The 18,296-nt window shown below is 43.0% G+C and overlaps 1 protein-coding gene across 5 annotated transcripts in view; it reads right to left on the bottom strand.

The window, feature by feature from the left end:
• Nucleotides 1-18,296, bottom strand: part of PHF21A (PHD finger protein 21A) — a 162,283-nt gene that overhangs the window by 107,758 nt on the left and 36,229 nt on the right. For 4 of the 5 annotated variants that reach the window (XM_066630440.1, XM_066630419.1, XM_066630433.1 and 1 more), the window contains exons 4-5: nucleotides 7,625-7,657; nucleotides 501-566 (exon numbers count right to left, since the gene is read on the bottom strand). In XM_066630440.1, coding sequence (XP_066486537.1) covers nucleotides 501-566; nucleotides 7,625-7,657 — 99 coding nt within the window. Of the gene's footprint in view, nucleotides 1-500; nucleotides 567-5,117; nucleotides 5,204-7,624; nucleotides 7,658-18,296 lie in introns of those variants that run through there. The other variant, XM_066630427.1, reaches the window with a different exon arrangement.

Below are 18,296 nucleotides of genomic sequence, written 5' to 3'. Positions count from 1 at the left end.
AACTATTTGTAAACTTTTTTATTTTGTTGAAAAGCAGTATATAAATATTCTTAAACAACAACAAGTATGGCCACCAGTATGGGGGTTTGGGAAATACGTTAACAGGCTCCTTGCACATCAGGCAGCCACTCCATGGATGCTGGGTTGTGTTACCAAGGAAGCTGCGCAAGCATGGCATTGTCTGGGCTCTGGTGCTCCTCTTACCCTTTATACTAGGTGGGCTTTGTAAGTTTGATGGTGCCCTTTTACAACACTGCCAGCATCAGTATTGCACTGTGTCATATGTTATCTCACAAATGATACATTCAGTGTCATGTTTTCAGTACCACATAGCATAATATATCCAATACTTATTTTTGTTTTGCTAAATACAAACAAGATACAAACTGTTTGGCTGCCCACACGTATTTTCACACATGAAGAAATACAGCAGTTCTCTTGATAGCTGGGAGAAGACATATCTTTAGAACATGATGATAAAAATACACCAGTTTTCCTACCTGTTTCTCACTCAATGCTGTGATTTTGGCTTGGAGTTCATGAAGCTGCTTCTTCAAATCAGCATTCTGATGGGAAGAAAAAGACAAATCAGTAAGAAAGCTATTGCATTTGTTAACGCAATAGTAGGATGACTTCTTTTAAACACGCACGCAAGTAATAAAGCACAACTAGATTGTAGCCAATCAGATTGCCTAAAAGGCTCAATAGTGAAACACACTTGAGTTGCCTGATGCTACAATAATTTAATGGGTCTTCTCAACTCTCGAACATTTTAGTGGTTGGTGGAAATGTCAGGGTATTAAGTGTAATTCACTGAAAGGTTTAATGAACAAGGGTGTCCAGGGGAGTTTTGCAATATATGCTAGGAAAATGTTTTCTTTCATGAGATGTGCTGTGTGAAAGAAAAGTGAAATTTCAATCAATACATTGAAAATAAAACCACCATACAGACTCTAAAGCAGTGTGTCTCAAACTGTGGGTTGGGACCCACTAGGTGGGTCACGAGCCAATTTCAGGCGAGTCCTCATTCATTTCAATATTTTATTTTTAATATATTAGACGTGATGCTACCATGGTATGTGACTGCATTTGGGGAAATGTTACAGTTCTGTACTTTTAACAGGCTATTGTGTATATAGGCTATTGTGTAACAGGCTTTTAACAATAATAAATGAGACTTACTCCTTGGTAAGTGTGGGTAAGATTGTTAAAAATTTTCCTGCTTGATGATGTCACTTCTGGTTGTGACATCACTTCTGATGGGTCATGACAGATTCTCATTCTAAAAAGTGTGTCCCGGTGCTAAAAGTTTGAGAACCACTGCTCTAAGGGGCTTGCTTTATACCTGATACACCTTATCATCCTGTTATGTAGTACCGACTCAAGCTAACAACTGAAACATACACCCTTCTCCCCAGCATGGCACATGTCAGCCATGCGCAGGAGAAAAAAAGATGTGCATGTACAAATGTTATAGGTTTAGTGGAAGCACATCTGTAATGCTTCATCAGTATTTTAGTGCCAAGTGCCCTCAAAATCAGCATCATCGGATTTCTTTGTGCAGGTCTCAGACAAGCGACTACACAAACTACATGCAAGGAAAGACTTACATCCATCAAGGGCTCACTGAATCCCAGCTGCTTAGCCTCACTGACTTGCCTCAGCAGGAGCTGCTGCCTGGAAGGCAGTGACTAAAATGCGACACCATATGGTGACTGAGAGAAGACCAAGAACAAGGCAGGGAATTCTGCTTGAATGATTCTGGCACTTTATAGAAGCCACACTGTTTCTGTTCATATTATTAGTAAAGTCTCATAAATAATATGATTTTACTGCAAAGAAAAGCCTCCGAGAGCGTTTTGGGGATACAAAACAGGATATAAAAGTCTTCAAAATAAAATTCGTTAAGTATATGAAGTACAAAATTGGAAATTTCTTCAATACAGAAGCGTATTCTTTATTGTAGTTTTACATGGAATCTTTTATTTAGCTTTTATTTGAAAAAGATACAAATTTTAGAGCTGCCTTAACACTGAAATCATATACGACAGCACCATTCATTTTAAGAGTACAGGTCCAGCCTTGTTATAAACAGATTTTTTATACACAGATTTGACTCAACATGAATGGCCCCTGCAAATGAGAAGGAGTGTGCTGATCCCTGGAGAAGGGGAAAAATGCACTCCTTTAAAAATCACAGTTTAAAAAACTGCTTTTTACTGTTGCAGAGAGACAGTCATACAAGTGATTACAGGCATAACCTAAGTATTCACAGATTTTTCTTTCTCAAAGCTGATGAGAAGGGCCCTTTAAATTAAACAGTTGTTTAATAATCCCTGAGAGGACAGCCAACTGACAATCCATCAATCATTCTCTCTGCAGGCTTCACTCTTCCCTTCCCCCTGAGCATGTGAAAGAAGGCTAAATGGCAGTGATTATCACCTTCTCCATTCTTTCCTCCTTGCTGGTGCTCCTGGTGAAGGGAGGGATTGCTGCCTCCTAGTGAAGCCTAAGCTCCTGGAGAGAGACCATGGCCTCTGTGTGCATTACAAAGGTCATCAAGGCTGTTTTTAAACCCCCAGAGCCAAGAGACTTTTAAAAATTGATTTGCTATAGTATGCTTTTTGCCATCCACGTCAGTTCTTGGAATGGAACCCTTGTGAATAATGAGACTCAACCTGTACTTTCACAGTCCTAAAAACTACTCTGAGCAAGTCATAGGATTTTGTACATTTACAGGCAGCCCAATCCTGGTGCCCACTGGTACAGTGCCATCAAAATGACCACCACTATATCCTGTGGGGCCAGGGAAGCTGCTGGAGGTCTCCTCGGGCAGCTTTCCTCTGGCAAAACCAATTCCCTTAAACCCATGTCAAGCATGGCTGGCCCTGCTGGGTCTACTTGGATTTGCACTAGCCTTTGAGCTAGTACAGAATCGAGAAAACCCATGTCAGGTTCTGTGGCTCCAGAGGGGAGATAGGATCCAATGTCAGGCTATGCAGCTCCAGAGGGGAGACAGGATCTGGCAGCAGTTTCTGCTGCCATCCCCATCCCCTACCCAAGTCTGATCTGCCCATCTTCCCTCCCTCTGCTCAGTTCCTGCCCCTCCCCACCTTCCCCCAGAAACTGAAAAGCCTTCCCACTGCCCAGCAAAGATACTCACCACCCAACACTCCACCAATGTGTCCTTCCATCGCTCCGTGTCTTTCCCCAGTGAGAAAGTGCCTTACAGCACTTTTACAATACACACTGCCAGAAGTTGGGCTGGAGCGCCAAGTGCACCAGTTAAGATCAGGCCCTTAATCCTGTGTCATTCCTCCCTGCATACTCAAGTAATCTAGGTCTGTTCACACGCAGTGCCATTTCATGACAAGCCTCAGAGTAGCACTTATTCCTTTTTCCATTGTCCATTTTGTTTAAATTACTTCCTGGTTTGCAGCAGACCCCAGTTCACTGCTGCCTTCCAATCTGTAAACTATGGTTTGTGCTTGCCTGGCAAACCAGAACTACAAATGAGTTTTAAAGTGTGGCTTGTGGTTTTGGTTTGACAAGCTAACACAAGCCTCAATTTGCCACTTCGTATCCAGAGGTCAACTATTGTTTGACACAAAGAAAGTAACTAAACAGCATGCATAAGAGGAACAAAAGGTGGCATCCCAGGACTATGTTTGCTCCTGGATCACAGAGCCATGATCTGCAGTAATATGTGAACCAACCTATAGACAGGGACATTCTAAAATGGTAAAAATGAAATTCCACCATTACACAAAATTGGGCTTATAAAATATCCTGCTCAATTAACGAAATAAGGCCAACATGTGCCTATTAAGGTGGCTGCAGAGCATCTGTGGATCTCCCCAAGTGCTTCTGACTGTGTTCCTAAGCCCCCAACTCCCTGAGAGCTCTGTTGCTTTAACCAGCTGTAGCCTTCTGAGCATGCTCAGAAGCTGGCAAGGAAAGGGCAACTAAGACATCATACATTTCCTCATGAGTATGGACCAACCATGCCTTGGTCCATTGGAAAGGACAGGTCGAGGGGAATGCAACATCACAAGAACTGTCCAAATCTGATGAACGCAAACCCCACCAAAAAACTTAAGGAAGTCCCTCCCTCCAAGCTGATAAATGTATTGAACCCTACAGAAAGCAAAACCAAGCTACGCATTGGGTTTATGAGTAAGCAAATGTTTAATGGTTCCTGTCTATGTCAGCATTTTTTCTCCTGCACTTTAAAACCAGTTTTTCCCATAGCAATTCAAAGCTATGTTCAATTTTGTTTGTTCAAGTTGCTACCTTCTCAATGTTTTAATTTGTGTCTGGCAGCATTAGGTTCATTGTAATTGTTCATACAAGTAGCATGCAAATCTTAAATGGGTCCTGTAAGTTTCATAGAACCATAGAGTTGGAAGGGACCTAATAGGACATCTAGTCCAACCCCCTGCCTTAGGCAGGAAATCCTCTTAGAGCATCCCCAACAGGTGCTTGTCGACTACTTTCATTCAAATCGTTCACTACATAGTTGTGTTTTTCATGTGTGTGTTTGTTTTAGGCCTCTTTTATTCACACATAGGGGGGCCCAGATCCATGGATTCATTTATCTGCAGATCAGGTCTGTGCCCCTCCGTGTGCCCCCTCCAGAAACAAGGGGAGCTCTGCTCCCTGAGGGGCTTCCCCAGGCCTCTCAATGCATTATAAGGCATTAAAACATCATTTCCAGTTCTTCCGAAAAACCAGAAGTTATGCATTTTTTCCTCCAAGGCTCAGTCTGAGCCCGGTCACAAACAGAATCTAATGCTATGCCAGTAGGTGTTCATGGCATGCACTAATCCAACAGTTTATAATATCTGGGTAAGAAGACCATGATTGTATCTAATCTAATGCTCATTTATCATCCGGCTCATATGATTATTCTTAAAAATCCATTCCAGTACAACTTGGTCATGAGATTAACCCATTTTTCCCTGCCCACAAGTGTACACATTTAGTCCCTGTTGCATATCTGCCTTCCAAAGTTGGGCAGAAATGGCTTAAGAGTCTTGACATTAATAGAAAATATTACATAGTATGCCCTTCCCTCTATCACTGTAATGGCGATAAGGATTTTCATTTATCCATACCGTATATATTAAGATCATCCCTCTTTATCCATACCAAGATTTTCAATATAAGGTCTGGGAATGGTGGAGAAAAAAGTCCCTCATGGAGACAAGGTCAATCTCCCATTTTATCCGGTGGGTAGACCTTCCTTCCACTCTGAGCTTCGGCAACAGAGACAGGGATGAATTTGTCTTGCAAACCCAGTGAGTATGATCAGATTTCTTCACTGTTAGGAACAGAGGTTCAGAAGGGCCTTCTTTCTCAGGTGTGCTCCTGTGGGATTTAGGGAAATAATCTTCAGGACCCTGAAAGGATGAAGTGCAGCTCAGGAAGAGGCACCCTCCTTCGTGTGAGACAGTGGCATAGCTAATGAATGTGTAGCCCGGTGCAGAGCTCAAAATGATGCCCCGGAAGTGATGTCACAAGAAGGCTTTTTAAAAAGTGAAAACTGGGGGGAAAACCTGCCTCCTCCTCCCCCCGCAGTTCACTACCCACTTGATCTGCCACCTCCCCCCAGCCAGTGGCATAGCTAAGGCATCTATCTGCTACCTGGCATCAAAGAAGATTTTGTAGCCCCCAACTCCACAACAAAATCAAATTTGCTTAAGTAAATCAAAAGTGTGCCCCTTATTGGTTAGAGACACTGTGCTGGGGTGAAGAGGGACAGTTATTCTCTCCCTGTTAAATATAAAAGGTGTCTTTATTCAGTTAGCAGGAGTAACTGTATTATGATACATGGAAACTGACTCATCCCACCTTATTGGTTCCATGCTGTATCCTAATAACATCTCATTGGCTCTCAGAACAATCAGTCTTATAAGTCAGTTTTGAGTTAAAGAAATCCACTTTTTGTTCCTTAAGGCAGTCATGTTTTCATTTTCTGGTTAATTGGCCATAACTTTTGATAGAATACAGATTCTAATGTGGTTTATTTCATTGCATTCTGCATTCAATTACCTTTACAATGATATACAACATGATGGTATTATTTGTACATACCAAGATTTTCACAATTTTGACCACAAGCTCAGCTTGTTGTCCATTGCGACTGCTATCCCCTGCACCCCCTTAGCTACACCACTGGTGTGAGACACACTGCCTGATGTTTTCCCATGCTTTCATGACACCTTCATTACATATTCCCTGTCACAATGTATCCGTTTTCATGTGGTGTTTCTACAAATTACTGTGAATATGGGTCCTACAAAAAAGCAGATGATGATGAAAACACTCATGGAAAAAGTAGAAAAACAGGTGAAATTTAAGAGAGTTGCTTATAGTCTGCAACTAAAGCTTGAGGTGCTAAACCTCACGATGTGAACCCAGAGCTACTGAAACATTTTCATTGACTTTGATACTTTATTGTTACTGTGTAATGTTATTTTTTATTCTATTACGACACAGTTTTTTCTTTAGGATATTAGGCATTAGGGTGATTTTTGAGTGAACCTGGAATGGCTTTGGAACAAGTCAGAATTTTTCCCATTGAAATTAAGGTAATAATTGTACTCATCCAAATTTTCACTATAAGGGCCATTTTTCAGGAACCAATTAAGTATGGAAAATAGGAAAAGAGTTAATATCTTCTTATCCGTGGGCTCAGTATCCATGGATTTGAATATCCACAGATGCTGAGCCCATGGCTGGAGGAGCTTAAGAGGACCTCCTGGAGACAACCGAAAGTACCTTCCTGCCACGTTGTCCTCCTTGAGCTTCAGAAGGCTTTAAATATGCTTCTGAAAGGCACTTCTGGTCTTTCTAGCAAATTGGAAGTGACTTTTCAGAAGCGTCCAAGAGACCTTTTGAGGCGTGGGAAGGTCACGCATGGCCTCCCCAAGCCTCAGAAGGCCTCCCAGATGCAACTGGAAGGCACTTACAGTTTGCCTGAGTAAACCAAGACGGTTTCTAGACGTGTCTGGAGGCTTCCAAAGAGTCCAGGAGCCCATATGTGACATTCGCAGGGCCGGGTGCGCCCCCAGTATTTGCGTTCGCCCCAGTATTTGCAGCACCACACAGGCCACCACAAATTTCATTATCTGTGCAATTTGGTATTTGCAGGGGGTTCTGGAATACATCACCTGCGGATACTGGGAGCCCACTGTACTTAACATTTATATTGCACTTTCTGAGCATGCAAAGTGCTTCACGTGTATCCTTGTTGTCGTCCTTTCAAAAACTCAGTAACATAAATATCATAATCACCATATTGTAGCAGGGGGAAGGTGCTGAGGATGGGAGGAAGTGGCTTGTTTAAGAGCACCTTATGAGTTCATGGCAGAGGTGAGATCTAAATTGAGGGAGTCCTGGTACACAGCCCATCTCTTAGCCACTATGCTACACCAGCTCAGTCATATTAGACAGTATCCACCCTATCAAATATGTTTCTACCGCAGCATACATGCAACATACAATTCAACACATTTTTATGTCACTGTCAGAAATGATCCCATGAAATTGAGTAGAACAAGTGTTCTTGTATTCCAATATGAAGAATGGCATGAAGAGTGTGAATGAATAAAATATTTACCTGTGGATCCTGCTTCATTTGGGCAACCAGTTTCTAAAAAGAGAAGATAGAGACTTTAGTTGTTTGCATCATTCAATGATGGTTGAAAAAGGTAGCTTGATACAATGGAAGTTGGTTTTTTTTAAAGGGTTACCAAACTTCAAACATTTTATGCATTCATATAAACCTTGCTTCTCATTAAGGGAATGCTTTTTTCAATCATTATTCAGATCCCTAAATATGTTACTAAAGGGGGAGGAGGTAGAAGTTGCTAAAAAATTCTGGGAGAAAGTCACTAAAAAAGGAACTTAAGACATCTGAGAAACTACATCCAACAGCTGTTATCATATACTAGTACCTTTGTTCACCGACTGCAAGAAGCAGCACAGAATATCACTTCAAATGCAAATTATATAATCAAATATATACTGATTATATATATGTGTGTGCATATATAATATATATACAGTATATAATATAATCAAAGCTTAATCATATAATTAAAAAGTACAGACATGCCCCCATAACTGCTAGGGTTCCATTCTGGATCCCCCCCCCCCCCCGCTGAAGTGAAACCATGGATATGGGTGAACACCTCCCCTCCATCCTATTGAGCTGAAGGGAGTTCTGTTTCCCTCACCTCCAGAGGGTCTGCTGAACCCAGCAGAGGCCGTGGACACTGTGAAAATGGAAGTGACTTTTTTTACTGTTGGGGTCAGTCTGAACCCAGCAGAGGCAGTGGATGGCCATCTGCAACCTCTACTGGGCTCAGCAGACCCTCCAGAAGTGAAGGGAGCCTAGCTCCCTTCGCCTCTGGAGGGGGCATGTGTGGAGGGAGGTCCAGACCCAATCTGCAGAAAAGAGAATCCACAGATATGGGAGCCCCCTGTATGTGGTCTTGGCTGGTACAATATGAGCAACCTGTTAAGAAAAAAAAGTGTTTCTCTCCAAGCAAGTCTTTAGTCCTTCTATCATGCACTCGAATAGGCCTTCTAAGGCTACTTAATAGTTGTGCCAAATATTTAACAGCCAATAAGTTGGAGATTAACTATACCAAGTCCAAAAATAAGATTTTTACAAATAGATGGAAACATCACAGATGTATCTCATGGTAAGGCAATGCGATAGAGCAAGTCCACCTGTTTAAATATCTGGGTGTTATATTTCACTACAGGTATTCATGGGCTCCCCACCACAACTTAGTATTCAACATGGCTAAGCTTTCACCATCGGTAACTGCAAAATTTTATTACACTGAAGGCAACAGATACGTACCGGTGGAATTAGAGGCCTACAAAGCCAAGGTTGTAAGCCCTATAAGGCATTAGACCAAGCCATGGAGTGCATTCAGTCCATCTTTTTTCAAAAAATTTTAGGCATGCCGTGTTGTATTCCTTACACCAACTTATGCCTTGTAACTGGCCTTATAAGGCTGAACACACTGTCATGGCTAAGATTTGTGAAGTTTTGGCCTGGCATTCTTTTTAATGTGGTTTTCCAACCAATATCAGATGTGGTCCCGCTTTGTGGGATTACTGTCTTGTATGCCAAGTTGAAATCAATTGGTCTTGATATTGAAAGGCTGGGTATGATGAGTCCAACTGCAGCATTCAGAGTTATTAAGGAGAGAACGTTGGATATTGAATGCCAGGAGTTAAACTCCATTTCCAATACCTCATGCTAGCCATTATATTTCCATCTTCCTCTTCAATTTGGTAAGATGCCATCTTATTTATATCAGCTGTATAACCCACAGTTAAGAAGAGCTTTTATGTTGGCGAGATGTAATGCCCTCCCCTAAGCCCTGCTTTGGGGCCAATATAAGGGAATACCCCTGTCAGCAAGTCTTTACTCTTGTAGTCTGAACCACATAGAGACACTTGAACATATTTTCTTGTTTTGCCCCTTGTATGTGCCACATCACCAGAACTATCTTGTGTCTATCCTGGCAAAATACCAGGGCTGGGCAGAGATGTCCTGCCAGTCCTTCTGACAACAGAGGAAGGAGGAATTCTTGATAATGCTGCTCTTTATGTCTTTATAGTAATGAATTCCCGGGAATTAGAATCAAAAGGCTAGACTTGCAATACATTAGCCCAGTGGTATTCAAACTGGTCACGACGCCCCAGCCCGAGAGTCCTGGTCTCTTTCCCCTTAAGGGGCGGGGTCAGCCAGGAGGCAGGGAGGAGACAGCGGCAGAATCCTCAGGATCTCATTGCTCAGGGGGGCTTCAGGGCTTGGTGCACTGTTACGTGAAAATCCCCTTTTTCCCTTCCAAGTTGTGTTTTTATATCTAGTTATGTATTTTGGACTAAAATGCAGGCCTAAAACTTCTCTTTCAGGCCACAAAAGGAGTCAAATCTTAAGCTCACTCATCTCTCATGTTGATTGTCAGTCTGGGAAGACTCATTTTCTCCAGAGACACTGGAAATGTCTTTATTGTTTAAGTCAATCACTGAATATGCAAACACCTTAAAGGAGGAGGACTTTGGCAGCAAAGTCTACCACCTATTGTTAACTAAATTACAGCCATTAAGCCACTTCCAGCCTCAAATCCTGTAGCAACAGGAAGTAAGCTTCTCCCCCTCCCCCAGAGTCAAACTGAGTTCTGGATTCTTCCACCTTTTCTTTACATACTCCATGTGTACCATTGTGTGTTACTGAGCATGCCCACAGCTCTGGGATACTTCCGGTCAGTTTAGATCAACTTCCAGGCCCAAGACAAATCTTATAAGAGGGAACTCAGAGCACATGCGGTCTCTCTCTGACTGCCCACCGGCCGGAGTGGCCAGACTCTTCCTCCAACTCTCCTCCCCCCCCCCGGACAGGTAAATATATCGTTGCGTCTAAACTTCCCCCCCTTCTTCCCTACCTATTCCTCCCTGCTCCCCCATCTTTAGTCAGCAACTGGGTTTAGCAGATTAAGGAACCCCTATAATACCTCCCTACTTCCTGTCCATTTCTGATTCTTTTTCGGATGCACCCAAAATACACAGCACACGCATCCACCACTAGTTAGGTACACCAGACCAGTACTAGAAATCTATACTTATCGATTCTCCATGTGTATTATGTTTTACCTTTGTGTATTTTTTGCAATAAAAATATAATCCTTTGATTGAAAGTTATATTCCTCCCAATCTCCTCATTAAGCTAAACAAGGGATTTCTTTGCTCTACGCTGTCTTGTATCCAGCCTATGGTCCCAAAAGTTTCCAGAAGGCTAATATAAATAATTCCCCTAAACAAAACAGCCTTTTTGGTAACAGCACTTGCCCAAGCCCCCTGCAGCCCCCCGGGGATGCGGGGAGCCCTGCGCAACATTCGGCAGGACTCCCCAGGTCAGGGAAGGTGACAGCGGAGCAATTCTGCTCCGCTAAACCGGAAGCAGTGCACGATCGCTCCACGTTCCCTTTTACCAGGCTGCAGGGAGTGGGATGCACCGCCTGACACTCGCGCTCGCCCCACTCTCACTTTCCCTGATCCGGGGAGCCCTGCAGGCGCTCGCGCCCAGCTCCCCACAGCCAGGGACGGCTGCTGCAGGGACTGGAGGGTGCACTGCAGTCCCTGCAGCCTGGTCAAAAGGGAACGTAGAGCGATCGTGCACCGCTTCTGGTTTAGCGGAGCGCGATTGCTCTGCTATCACCTTCCCTGACCTGGAGAGCCCTGCCGAAGGTCGTGCAGGGCTCCCCGCACCCCCAGGGGGCTGCAGGAGGCTTCGGCAAGTGCACCAAGCCCCTGCAGCCCACCTGAGCGGCATGATCCTGGGGATCGCGCCATTGCCTCCCCCCGCAAAGACTTAATGTGGGATTCAAACTGTCTGCAAATTTGAGAACCGCAACATTAGCCTATGGGTACTTTTTATTAGACTGTGTGTACAACATGATTATGGGTTTGTTGTGTGATATAATTTATGTGTTATGACTCCTTTTTATGCCAATAAATGTTTCTCAGCTCAAGAAAAAATGTTGCTGATTCCTTGAATGAGTGGAAAGATGTCATGCAAGATATGCTCCATATTTGTTTGTATCTTTATGATGGAAATGAAAGAATGCAGGAAACAACATACAGGTAAGTGTCACTTAGTGACATTCCATTCAATGACAGACTGCACATATGATGGTCCTTTATTGGTCTGGCAGAACAGTGCTAAGCTCCGTACTTTTGTTTTGGTGGCCTCATTAGGAGGCCCCAGAATCCTCTGCTGTGTTGAAGACCCACTCTTTCGGCCTCTACAGGCCTCAGAATGGCCTACAGAACAGTGGCGTCGCTAGGGGAGTGTGGGGGGTGTGGGCCGCACTGGGTGACGCACACGGGAGGCAACGTGCACTGGGGGGTGACATGCTAAAATCGTGGTGGTTAGGGATAACCCCATCATCCTATATACTGGATGCAGAATTTCTAGCAGAATGCAATGCAAAAACCAGAGTGAAATATCTCCTTTCTATCAAAAGTTATGGCCAAAAAACCGGAGAACAAAAAATGCATGGATCTCTATGGAAAGTGAAAGTGAGCCGAATTGCGTGTTTACTCGCAAGTAGGCGAACTTGCCTTAGTCCATTGGAAAGGGCAGGCTGAGAGGAATCCAACAACACCAGAACTGTCCTGATCCAATGAAAGCAGCCCCCAATAACAGCTGAGAAGGAAGTCCCTCCCTCCAAGCAGATGAATGTACTGAGCACTATGGAAAGCGAAACAGCCTCACGGTTGCATTTACTTGCAAGTAAACAAATGTGCCTTGGCTGGTGTGGAAGATCAGGTGACAGAGAGTGCAAGGCTACCAGAATGGTCCTGATCCTATGCACCTGCACCTAAGCAAGTGCTCCAGAAGGTAGCCTCCTCCCCCCACTAAATAGGATCTAAACAGAGGCTTCAGCTGATAAGGTGAACTTTTTAAGACTTGCAAAGCCAGGTGGATCCTGACAGTGATCTGGTTTAAACAGAAGTTCTTAATTTGAACTGGGCACTGGGTGGGACTAAAAACCTTACTGATATTGGAAAAGAAGGTGTTATTGCAGGCAGGCTACAGAAGAAATTCACTTGATGGTCCAGGACTGGCTTCTGCTTATTTAATTATTTGTTTTACTTTAATTATTTATACTTATTTTATTGAACTGGGCACTGGGTGGGACTAAAAACCTTACTGATATTGGAAAAGAAGGTGCTATTGCAGGCAGGCTACAGAAGAAATTCACTTGATGGTCCAGGACTGGCTTCTGCTTATTTAATTATTTGTTTTACTTTAATTATTTATACTTATTTTAATTTGCCTGATGATGTCATTTCCACCATGACATCACTTCTGGTGGGTCTTGGACAGATTGTCATTCTAAAAAGTGGGTCCCAGTGCTAAAATTTGAGAACTGCTGCAATAAGGTATTAGTAAGTTGACACGGATGTGTCTGTGACACCACTAGTGACCAAGATCACTAAAATCACAGTTTGGAGGAATAATACCATCATATATTAATCAATGCGTAATTTCATGCAGAATGTGTTCTATCTTTGTTCTATCAAAAGGTACAGACAAAAAACCAGTGGGGGCGGAGTGATGGTACATCACCACACTCACCACCTGGGGTGTTGCCCCGCCCACTGCATGGGGGTGACGCACTGGCATCCCACACCGGGTGACGCGAACCTAGTGACGCCACTGCCACAGAAACCTCCGAAAGCTAGTTCCAGTTTTGGAAGCCAGTTTCCTTCTAAAACCCAGAAGTGGATTCTGAGGGCCATTTTAAGGTCCACAGAGGTTGATAGAGAGTGGATCAACATTCTGGTTGGGGCCTCTAAATGAGTACTACTGGCATCACCAACATTAAGATAAGGTACTTGTTCACTTAAATGCAAACTTTACTACTTATGTCTCACTTAAAAAAAATTAAACTGTAAGCCGGCGGGGGGGGGGGGGGCTGGGCATTAATTAATAAAGATCCAAGCAGTTCAGTGCTTTAGCATTATTTACTGATGAAAACAATTAGAATTAAGACGTAATCTTAAACTCAAACTTCCTGTCTTCTGCCAAGAACCAAGCTCCTGGTATATTTTTTCTCTACTTTTAAGGAACTTTTTCCGTATGGGGGAGAAGTTAATAGGAAAAGAAATTTCAATGCAGCTGCAAATAACTGAGTGGTACAGAATGCTGATCACTTGTAGATGAGCATTTCTCCCTTATGAATATCTTTTCTGGCCTCCTGATCCTCATCTTGAAAAGAAATTTGTTCAATAATATGAAAAGACTAACACAGAAATTAAAGACTGCAATCTTGTTAAATACAGGAGATACTGACTAGATTAGAGATACTGCATTGACACAAGAAACTAATAACTGTAAACCCTCTAGGTTAATACAATGTACTATATGTGTCTGATGGGAAAAAGATGTGATTAGCCCACTATTGACCAAACAGAAACTTTGTATTAGTAAATCAGCTTGTACTTGGCTACTTCGCCACACCAGATACATGCATGCAAGAATTTGAGTGCAGAAATACGCTACCTATAGTTCTCTCATGTCTGACCTTACAGACTGCACTCTCACGTTAAGAACAGATGTATGCATTACAGCAGGGGTACCCAAACCCTGGCCCAGGGGCCACTTGCGGCCTGCAGGGTGCCCAATCTGGCCTGCAGGTAGCCCTTAGTCTCCAATGAGACTCTAGCCCTCCAGAGACTTGCTGGAGCCTGCGCTGGCCTGGCACAACTGCTCTCAGCTTGAGGGTGACTGTTCGACCTCTCGCATGAGCTGTGGGATGAGGGCTTGCTCCTCTGCTTGTTGTTTCATGTCTGTGATGCAGTAGTGACAGCGGAGGGAAGGCCAGACTTGCTTTGTGCAAGGCCTTTTTAGACCTTGAGCCTGTGGTACTCAAACATTTCTGGCCAGTGGCTCCCTTGACCCCTGTGGCTGTTGGCCATGACCCCCTATCATGTTCCTGAGGGCTGGAAGCGACATCATTAAACAGGAAGTGGCCAGAAATATTAACTATAAATATTAATTATATTAATCATATCATTACTTAAATGCAGATCTTAAAAACATATTATTAATACACAGCAATATACATGCTTTATAAATGATCAGCTGCTGATCACTGTTGGAGACAGGATGCTGGAGTAGGTAGATTTTCTCTGGTCCAGGAAGACTCATTTTTTTAAACTTTGTAAGCATACCAATAGAATTGTTTTATCAAATGAACTTTGTGAACAACCAGTCTGACCAACATTACACACACACACCCCTGTGAACCCGAATCCAACTAGTTATTTCTCCCATTCCGCTTGGATAGGATTGAACCCTTTATTAATTTAATGAAATTAAATTTTTCCAGCAGCTGGTGGGGAAAACAAAAATAGACCATGAAAATATATCAGAGCTGATAAAGATTTGGTTAGGAGGCTGATTTGTCTCCTATACGAGGATATGCACAACTCAAGCCTATGCATGTCTACTCAGAAGTAAGTCCCATTAGAGTCATTACTCCCAGGAAAGTGTGGATAGGATTGGGCTGGCAATCACTTCATCAATGGCTGATAAGCCCTTCAAATAGCAAGATTCATCACTTTAAAAATACAGCCTTGCCTCTTCAGTCAAAAAACAAGATTAATAAATCACTTTAAAAACAGTACCCTTTTTCTGCTCCTGGCCAAGTAAAGTGTGTGCTTGTCTCTCCCCTCCCCCTTTGCCAACTGCATGGAAGCAACTTTAAGGGGAGGGGGAGGAAAGCGGGAAGGTTTGGAGATCGAAAGGGGGGAGTGGAAGAGGGAGGGGGTTGAAAAGAGAGATTTCACTTTGATGAGAATCGATCCCAGGCTGGGAACTAGGAACCAACCAGACAAGGATCAAGGAGGGTTTCTTTCCGACTGTCAGCAAGGACAAAGACAGCAAAAGGAGCATGCTTGGTACTTGCCAGATGGGGGCTGGAGTGGAAGAGCTTTGCAAACAACATGCAGCGAACACAGAAGGCGGCAGCCTGGGAGTGGAGGGAGAAGAGGGCGGGGCGGCAGCAGCCACTCTCACAGCTGAGCTACTCCCGTTTCTTCTGCTTTAAAAAAAGTGCAGAGACGGGCAGAAGACAGGCTCGTATTCTGCCCAGGAATGTGACTGTATCTCTGCGAGAGGTCATCCCACGCCTTCCCTTTCAGTTCCTGGCGCCTCCCTAAAGAGCCACGCCTCACAGTTTGAATAACACTGCCTTGAGCTATTGCAAGACCTTCATCATATAAGTTCAATTTCTAATATATTCATTTATGTAAATTTATTCAAAATTGAAATGTAAATTAATTTTTTCCCCAGCCCCAACACAGAGAGATTATTTGGCCCTCCTACCAAAAAGTTTGGACACCCCTGCATTACAGCAAGAGGAATCTAACTACTACGATCACACAAATATTTAGTACTGAAGTTCTTGTGTCTTGGGCAAAAAAATGTTAAATAAAGTTTTATTCTGATGTACCCAAGAATGCATTACACTTGGTTTTATAGGTTAATCAGATATATTTAGGGTGATAGTAAGATTATTTATGGCCAATACAGCAAAGGTACCCAATCCTAAATGGGTACTTTTTCAAGTGAGTACTCCTCTTTAATTTAGCAGGGGGAGAGTAACTGGCCCTCATCACCCCAGCAGTGTCTTTTCTAGTGGCTGTCTGCTAGTGTTCTTTAGCATCTTCTTAGATTGTGAGCCCTTTTGGGATCCATTAAGTATTTAATTTTCTCTGTAAACCGCTTTGTGAATTTTTTGTTGAAAAGCCGTACATAAATACTATTGTTAAAAATAATAATAAATTCAGTAGGCCATTGACCTTTGTTAGGATCCTGAGATTTGCAACTTTCCTTTTTCAAAGTGGTTAGTGTTCTTGTTTGAAAGTGATAGAGATATTAAGGAATTAAATGCATACAAACCCATGATTTCTTCCATTTCAAACTTAAAACAGAAAGGATTGCCAGATGCAAAGGAGGACACCAAGATGCAGGTCTCTTGCTGTCTTGTGTGCTCCCTGAGGCATCTGGTGGGCCACTGGGAGATACAGGAAGCTGGACTAGATGGGCCTTTGGTCTGATCCAGCAGGGCAATTCTTGATCAGATCTGACACCACCCACGCACTTCATTGAGCAACAGTGCGTGAAACACTCACATACAAGGTGAGGAAAATGGTTCACTGATCCTGTAGCCTTCTGTGTTCTCTGAAAGATTTCTCCAAAGGATCAAGAGATTCTATGGAGTGGTATGAGGTGTGACGGGGAGGGGTAATTGGCAACTACTGTACCACCTTGTGCATAAGTCAAGCTCTGAATGTATGGATCCAAGGCAATGTCACTCCAATCCAGCATCAGTATGTGAGAAGTGACGCATGTGCTACTCCCAAAGCTTAACCATTACCCAAAATCTAGGGTTACATGAACAGTTCCTGTCACTGAGCTGCAACTGTGCATGCAGAGCAGTCACACAGCTACGGCTATCAGCTTTGTAGCAGTAATCTTAGAGAACTGCCTTAGAGAAGGCAATGGATACAGTCAAGCTGATCTCACCAGTTAAATTGCTATAAGTGCTATCACATTTACATAAAATGATTCGGAAGCTTAATCCATGGCACACTCATACAACCTAGATGGAACAGGTAAGTCTCACAGAGGAACTCACGCAAGGAAATTTGTATAGGATTGCATCTATTATGCAATACCCAAAGCTACTGCTCCAAGAAGGTATTTTTTCAGTGTAAATCGCTCCAAATCTAAGGTCTTGAAAGTGATCAGGACAAGTTTTACATAGTTTGGTGCAACTGTGGGTCTGAACATGCACTTCCCCTGCACGTAGATAACTAGCTCATAAAGAATTTAACTAAGCCTCACAAAGTTAAACAACTGTTCTCCATTTCTCACTTTTGTTAAGAATTCACTTATTCCTGTCTCATTTTTCCCACACTCTCAACAAAAACTCTAGTTTATGCTCTGGCCATCTCTCATTTAAATTCCTGAAAATTTCTCCTCTAGTCATAACATCATAAAGGCCCTGCTGGATGAGGACATGCGCACGGCTAGTCCAGCTTCCCGTAACAAGATACATGAATCTCATTACTAATCCCTTACAACTGGCATTCAAAACTAGGCTACATCTCAAACCCAGAGGTTGAATACAATCATGAATTGTAACCTGTGATGAACTTTCCTCTGTGAATCTGTTCAATCCCCTTTTAAAAGAATCTAAGCCAGGTGTCATTACACATCCAGTGGCAAAGACGTCAACAGATTAATGGTAAAGAAATATTTCCTTGTGTCTGTTCTGACACTTCTGCCAGTCAATTTCCACACTCTTATTGTAGCCCCACTCACTTCCCATCATACTTGCCAAGATCATTCATCTCTTGTTGTGGAGATCTAATCACACTCATCATTAAGTTTCTTCAGTGGATTCCTGTCTGCTATTGGATCCAGCATAAATCCCTTGTTCTGATCTTCAAAGCATCTGCCCCTTGCAATGTCTCATATCCCATGACATTCCCGCCTTTTTCACCCTCACTCTTCCAGCTTCACCAACTTCAATTGTTCAAAGGTCTCTTGTTCCCTCAAACAACTTCACCCTCTTTCTTTTTGCTGTTCTTGTTCTTCAAGAAGCAGTTTCACGTGTTTGTGTGATCCCTCTTACTTATGCACTTCAAATTCCTTTTTAAAATGCACCTTTTCGGAGAAGGTTTAG

Source organism: Tiliqua scincoides, chromosome 1 (genome assembly GCF_035046505.1).
Source record: "Tiliqua scincoides isolate rTilSci1 chromosome 1, rTilSci1.hap2, whole genome shotgun sequence".
In the NCBI taxonomy this organism is placed as follows: Eukaryota; Metazoa; Chordata; class Lepidosauria; order Squamata; family Scincidae; genus Tiliqua; species Tiliqua scincoides.
Note: the sequence above shows the minus strand (reverse complement) of the source record. Positions and strands in the feature narration are given on the sequence as shown.